The following is a 7630-nucleotide window of genomic DNA, read 5'->3' as shown; positions in this document are numbered from 1 at the left end:
TTTCTGTCTTCTGGTTTTTATTCTAATTAAGGCAGTGCTTATGTAAGTTACTGTAGATCAACATAAGGTTTATTTCAGATGAATCCTAAGTGCTATGAAGTATTTAACTGCAGGGTTAGTTCATCCAAAACTCAATATTGTTATTTGCTTATCCACTCGTCTCAAACCTGTTTGAGCTTTTTTTCCTCTGCTGAACACACAAGGTGCTTCGAGAAATGCTAAAAACTTGTAACCAATGGCTTTCCTAGTTTTTTCTACTTAAGTCAATGGTTAGTTATCTTAGTTTTAAAAATAGCTTATTTTATGCACAAAAGAAACTCATTAGGTTTTAAACCACTTTAGGGTGACTAAATGAAGCATAAACTCCTTGTAGGTTAATTGGCTGCTAGCATAAAACCGGTTCCCTCGATAAAATCCTGATAGATTTTCCCATATAGGCTTTTCCAAGAAGCTCTGTGTCCCATCATTGGTTATTACACTTGCACGTTTTGTTCAGCCGGATAATCCTAATGAAAATACAACTTTTAGCACTTTTATATCTTTAATACAAACGCAAGAACTGAAAGGCTAACAGTAGGATATAAACGAACTACAGTTCCTTCAGGACGTTGCCTGTGACATCAGCACTAACCGGCTACAGATTTACTTAGACCATATTTTTAAAAAATATGTTTGACATGTCAAAGATTTAATTTGAGTTTATTATATTAAAATACACTGTTATAAACAAATAAATACGCAAAAACGCATCTGTATAGACCTATGTGCCTCAATACTATCTAAAGAGACTTGCTGCACTGGTAAGCTGCATCTTCATACAATCATTTAATAAAAAAAAAAAAGATCAACAAATTAAACTACCTTGACAGTCTTTACAAGTGAAGGTATTATGTACACACATTATGATGTCACAATTAGAAATGCTACAAACTATAAAACACTATTCATGAAAATGCTTAAATAACCGACAAATCCAAATGCTCAATGCAATAACCGATTTAAATACATCAAGAGTGTGATGTAACTGTTTTATGTCGTAGAATAAAACATGAAAGTATCTTGAGTTTGTGTTGGCCACAAACCTTATTTAAGCCTTTTAACCGAAATCCCATTCAAAACCCCATTGATTTTGGGACGAGGGATCTGAAACTGCTAAAATGCTAACTTCTGTGTTATTGCATACAAATTATTGTCATAGTTCCTGTGCTCTCTTCATGGTTCTCAAACTCAATTCCTGGAGGGCCGCAGCTCTGCACAATTTTGCTCCAACTCTGATCAAGCACAACTGATCCAAAGCGTCTCAAACACCTTGATTGTTTGGATCAGCTGTGTTTGATTAGGGTTGGAGCGAAATTGCAAAGCTGCCGCCCTTCAGGATTCGAGTTTGAGACGCATGCATTAATTTAATACTCATTGAATGCTGTGCAGTACATTTTAAGCTGTTGTGTTATCCAAATATGGCAGCATGAAGCCTGGATATGTTTTTCTTTTTTAAATGTTACTGCTTATATGCTTTTTCTGGCATGAGAAAATCCTGCAAGTAGTTAACAATTTTTTTTCCTGAAACCTGCTGTCACAAGACACCAAGTCATTTGACGTTCCATCCTCTGCCCGGCACGTCTCTCATTAGCCAAACATTTTTTTTCAAATTAAATTACTGCTGCTCTTCTAGTCTTGCCAGGTGACCGATTTTACGCTTATTAATCATGAAACCTTTTATAACACGCACAAAGGTAAGCCAGCCTTTTTTAAATGTCTATAATAAATATAACTTGTTCCTCTCTGCATTATTTAATAAAACAGTAATTGGACATTCAGAAACCTAAGCCAATGGATTTTGTCCTCGGAGTAGTAGCAATAAACTGCTGAAGCCTGACTTTGATTATGGTTCAGGGTGGAGACATTTTGATGTTTATTAGGAAGGGTTAGAGGAACCGATGATGAGCTACACCTTACATCTGACCTGAGGACAAGACCGCTCGTGATCGGATGTGCAAATCAGAGTATTCTGACATTGTAAATTGTTTTAGACCAAGAAACACAATAGAAAATGGCTAATGTTTTGAGATGCATTCTCTTCCTTTATCTTCTACCATCAGTGGGTAAGTAAAAACAACAAAAAGGACAACATTGTCATTGTATTTTTTTGTTAAAGAAGTTTTTCTTGTACAAATTGAGTATGAAATATAAGTGAAGTGCATTTCAGGAAAATTCCCAGTTATGTATGCACAAATGTGCATAGATATGAGATGTTTGTGAAGTCAAAAGTATAATGAATGCAGAAAATTATTGTTGGGTGTTTAAAAAATCAGGGTTATTCCACAAAATAACTTCAATGGTATTTGTCTCAAAATTAACTAATAGTATCTGAATAAAAATAAACCTTTTTGGTATTTCAATCAATTGTCACTTTATGCCTTAAATATTTTTTTTAATGTAAAACAAATTGCAAGATCCCGTGGAAAAATTAATTTATTTTTTATTGTTACTGTTGTCTCTTTTCATTAATTACATTTGTTAACATTTCTTAAGGGGATGCATTAAACAAACCTCTAAGTGTGATACACCTTGCATACTTATGAAGCATTTTACAGAAGTAGATAAAGCTAATAGAAATGTGAACACCTGATTGTCTAAAACTAACTTGAGCTTTGCAGCTAAACTTCCTGCGAACAGAGATGGGTTGAAACTGAACAGAATATTTGAGAAGTTGAGAAGTCTTATGCTTTAATGTTGTGCAGAGAATTCGAAGAAAGAGGATGTTTTTTTTCTTCACTCTCCTATTGGTGAAGTTTTTTTCCCTCTCCGCTGTCGCCACTGGCTTGCATGATTCAGGATCTGAAAAGCTACTCGTCAATGAATTTGCTCTTCAGTGTTTGGACTCAATAATGACTTCAAACCTCACTGAACTGAGCTAAACTGAACTGAACTTAAACACTAAACTGAACTACCCTGATCCAGTTACTATGACCATTTATGGGAAGCTGCTTTGACACAATCTACATTGTAAAAGCGCTATACAAATAAAGCTGAATTGAATTGATGTATGTATGTATGGGTGTGGCCAATGGAGCACTGGAGAATGATTGACAAGTGACTAATTCCACCAAGCTCCACCTGTTAATATCAGCTGTGTATAAATTTGAATCAGGAAATGCAGGGGGGTTGCATATAAATAAATTACTATTTTGACGTTAAAGAAAACTCTCTGCTCACCTTGTTTTTAGAAGATGCATAAAATTGATTATATATTCCAACAAATCAAAAGTCAAAGTCAGAATTTTGTAATGTCATTTTTTTCATATGTACATAACCTTTATTAGCTAATGCAATTTTGATTTAATGTGTTTATAGTATGTGTGTGCATATATTTTATTATTTACTTATTTATGTTTATGTTCTGTTATTCTGCCCCTTACAGTTCCTCTATTGTGTTATACCTGTGTTTTTCCTTCAATCTCACCACTGGACTGCCTCAAGTTCCCCACTAAATGTTCACTGGGCCAAGTCTGTCTCTCCAGCAAAGCTGTTGCCCGGCGAGGTGTGTAAATATCCTTAATATCTTTAAAACCTTGACCAATGATTGTCATATTCCTGGCTTTTTGTTTTTTAAAGCAGTCAAATTTTTAAGTTCATGTGGTCATGAGGAGTTGAAGAGTAGTTTTTTTATGTATTGTATTATATCCTTAAGATGTCACTGTATACACAAAAAAAAAAATCTTATTTTGTGATTCAGATTTTTCCTTTTATTTGCACATTTGAATTGCATTTTGGGACTTTTATCTCTGCTCAGTCGACTTTTGATGTTGAAAATTGAATGTGCAATTTAACGGTAACTTTTATTGACATTTTAGTAGTTTAAACAATATATTGTATTATATATAGAGTACTGAGATGGTAAAATAACAGGGAAAAGTACTGGCTGTTTGTTGCCTGGTTTTTGTACCATAATTTGCAATACCAACTCTGACAATATATCACATAAATCACAAAAGTAACTTTTTCTAACTTTTCAACACTGAAGGTTTTAGGAGGAAAGGTCAAGGTACAATTATGCTATTCTAAAGCACACATACATAAACATTGATGACAAAACATGAATAACAAAATATATATTTTTAATGTTCAAGTTTTTTTTATTGCAAAGAGATGCCCCAGCAAGCATTTTTTTTTGTTTAAAAAGATGTCAAAACATTATTATCTTGGCTAAAACAAAGCACAATTTGGGCTGTCAGTGAAAATCTAATAGACGTCTATTAGATTTTCACTGACAGCCCAAGTTTAGCCAAACTGTCTACATTTAGATGTCCAGTTGTCTATTAACAATATTGTTTGCTGGGACAATTTACAGTAGCTGTTCGACTTTTGTTTACTGCAATTTCTCCAAATTAAATTCACTAATCAGGGTAAGAAAGCTAAAAACAATTCCTCATGATAATACCAGAGCAACACATGACTTTACATGATACATTATACTCAATCCTTTTAGACCAAAAGCCAACAAATGTACATTTTTGATTATTTATGTCATTGTCTTCATAATACATATATTTTTAACAATGTTAAAGTTGTCATTGAAAGAAAGAAATATTATTAAAAAAGTGTATTCAACTAGAGTTTTAAAGGTTTTGACACATTAAAATATGTCGCTAAGAAATAATTACATTTGATTTTTATCTTTTTTTGTACAAACCGACCAGGCCATTAAAAATGATGAGTAGTGTCTACACTTTATAAGTCTAAAATATTAAATTCAAACTAGTCTTAAAAGACTCCAAGGCCCCGTTTACACTAATATGTTTTAGCTTTAAAATGACATTTTAGAATGAAAACGATCTGTCCACACTGGCATTTTAGTTAGCGTTTCTGAACAACTCCCTGTCCACACCATACAGCTGAAAACGCATCACATGATCACACTCTGGCATGCACTGTAGTGTACGGGCACTTCTGAGCTCCAAGCAGTCAGTGGGTACTTTTAAGGTCATCTCACCAGATGTCTCTGTTTTCCTCCATCCACACTAACACAGAGCAGCAGCGTTTTAAAATGAAAACAGACTCTTCAGCGTTTTTAAAAAGCTCAGTTTTAGGAGCTCGAAAACTCCAGTGTAATGTGAACGGAGGGCGTAACTAGCAAAACTCATTTTGAAACTAAAACATTAGTGTAAACGGACCCTAAAAAGCTTTAAAACGTCTTACATTTGACTTTATTAAACCTGCAGAAACCCTGCTTTTTCACTAAACAGTACATTGATAATCCTTTATTACACTGCTAACAATTTCCTGTAGAATCTACAGTAACTTACTAGCAACAGTTCACTACTATAAATTAATTACAGCAAGAATACCATATTTGCCTTTACAGCACCATTTATCTTGCTGTATATGCATTTACAGTATTGTATATCTTCACCGTAAAATATACAGTACACTGTCAAAAGTGAAAACTGAAACAAATTACTTTGACTTGTTACAATTAAATGAATTAAGTTTGAAAAACCTAATTCATGACAATCTTCAGTAGTAAATTAAGTTAGTTCTTTTGGGTGTAACAAGTAATTTATCTTTAATAGCGGACAATATATTTGCACTTGCCACAAAACATAAAAGTATTATTATTAATGTATTAACGTGAGAAGGAAATTGTGTACTGTAATAAAAGTACTATTACTATTATTATTATATTACCATGGAAAATGATTTGTACTGTGTGTACTGTTCTGTTCTTGTTCTCTTAAATAAAGTATTAAAACATGCTACACCTAAAAGAACTAGCTTAATGTATTAGTGAAAAGGTCAAACTTCATTCATTTAATTGTAACAAGTGGAAGTAATTTGTTTGTTTTCGCTTTTTACAGTGTAATTTTCACAATGCAACTTTAAAATACAGTAGCTTACTGCATTACTGTCCTACAGTAAAATACATATTACAGTTAAATACTGTGTCATTTACAAAACAACAGTGTACAGCAGGTAAAAGTGTTCTTCTGGTGCAAATTATTATCAATTAATATAGTCAAAAAGTTGACTTGAACAATGTTCTTTACATTTGTTTATCTATTTATTTCTTTTTTTAAACAGGGGATTTGGAGATACATTTTTATGAAAAGAGTTGTGCTCTTCCAGCTCTGTGTGGATTAACAGGAGAGAAGTTCATCCAGGGCTTAAACTTCACCTTTCGCAGTGACTGCTGTGATACTCTACTGTGCAACCACAGCACAGCTAATTCTGCTTTCATCTGGCCCAGCATTCTGCTCTCACTTCTTTTCACATTGTTTTATTCACAGTAAGCATGATTAAAGGACTCAAATTGAAAAGAAAAGAAACAAGGCGGAATTAACAACCACAAAACCTTTGGGGGGAAATGTTAATTAAAATAAGACTGCTTTGTAGGCTAAATTAATCAGTGCATTCATATTCTGTTGAGAGATTAAAGGGATAGTTCACCCCAAAATAAATAAATGAATAAATAAATAAATAAAATAAACATTCTCAAGTGGTTCCAAACCACTCTTTTTTGTTGAACACACACACACAAATATTTTTTTTTTAAATGATGAAAAACTGTAACCCTTTTACTTTTTTAGTAGAAAAGTCATGGAAGTCAATGACTAACACTTTTTCAAACTCTCTTCTTTTATTAACAGAAGAAAGATGCTTAAAATTTTAATCAAGTAAACAAGTATTAGGTGAACTATTCCTTTAAGAGAATACAAGAACGCGCATGTATCTTAATCTTTATTTCAAGTGTCTAACAAGACTGTTTCTATCAGCATTGCTTTCTTTATATATGGATAAATTTAACTGAAAATAAAAACATTTTGGTGTGTCTAATCTCGTTTGCTTTAGAAGTTATTGCATTTTTGGGTAGGGAATAAAAATATATTCACATATAACCTAATATACACCTAGTTAATATTGTTGAAAATAATAAATGCACATATATTTATGTATAGACCATTTCAATAGTGGTCCATGAACAGTTTCTGCGTGTCTTAAAACTTTTTAAGAACTGTAACAACAGGTTATTCAGTCATAACTAGGCCCACATGGAATCTGCGTGCGCAGAATTCCGCAGATTTTCCGCATATTTTCCACAGAATTCCGCAGATTTTCTGCATATTTTCCACAGATTTCCGCAGATTTCTGCAGATTTTTAGCCCATTATTAATTCTGTTTATTTACTTGAGTAAATGTGTAAATTTATTACTTTTTATTTAATATATTAAGGTGTAAGTTATGATACTCCGCTGGATACTCCCAAAATAATTCCGCAGAAATCTGCAGATTTTTACCAAAATTCTCCGCAGAAATAGCAAAAAACGTCTGCAGATTCCATCTGGCCCTGGTCATAACTAGGCCCACATGGAATCTGTGCATGCAGAATTCTGCAGATTTTTAGCCCATCTTTGATTCTATTTATTTACTTGTGTATATGTGTGTAAATGTATATTTATTCAGTTTTTAAATTAATTTCAGTAATTATTGACTAAACAGTTCACATGATTTATTCACAATACAGTTTGTAAAGTAATATTTTCTGTCTTTTAGTAGATATATGAGAGACTTGCTTTATTTACTAAATAAAGTGGATCTAATTGGATTTGCATTGTAAACATTAAATAAAAGT

The 7630-nt window shown here is 32.8% G+C and overlaps 1 protein-coding gene across 1 annotated transcript; it reads left to right on the top strand.

Moving 5' to 3' along the window:
• The first annotated feature begins 1820 nt into the window (after positions 1-1820).
• lypc (ly6 domain containing, pigment cell) lies at positions 1821-6837 on the top strand. The gene is given in 3 exon segments (NM_001386300.1): positions 1821-2102; positions 3422-3541; positions 6082-6837. Coding segments are annotated over 3 exon segments (381 nt in total). The 5' UTR covers positions 1821-2050; the 3' UTR covers positions 6291-6837.
• Positions 6838-7630: the final 793 nt, after the last annotated feature.

This window comes from Danio rerio, chromosome 15, assembly GCF_049306965.1.
Source record: "Danio rerio strain Tuebingen ecotype United States chromosome 15, GRCz12tu, whole genome shotgun sequence".
NCBI classification, from domain to species: domain Eukaryota; kingdom Metazoa; phylum Chordata; class Actinopteri; order Cypriniformes; family Danionidae; genus Danio; species Danio rerio.
The sequence above is the reverse complement of the archived record's forward strand: the minus strand, read 5'-3'. Positions and strand labels throughout refer to the sequence as shown.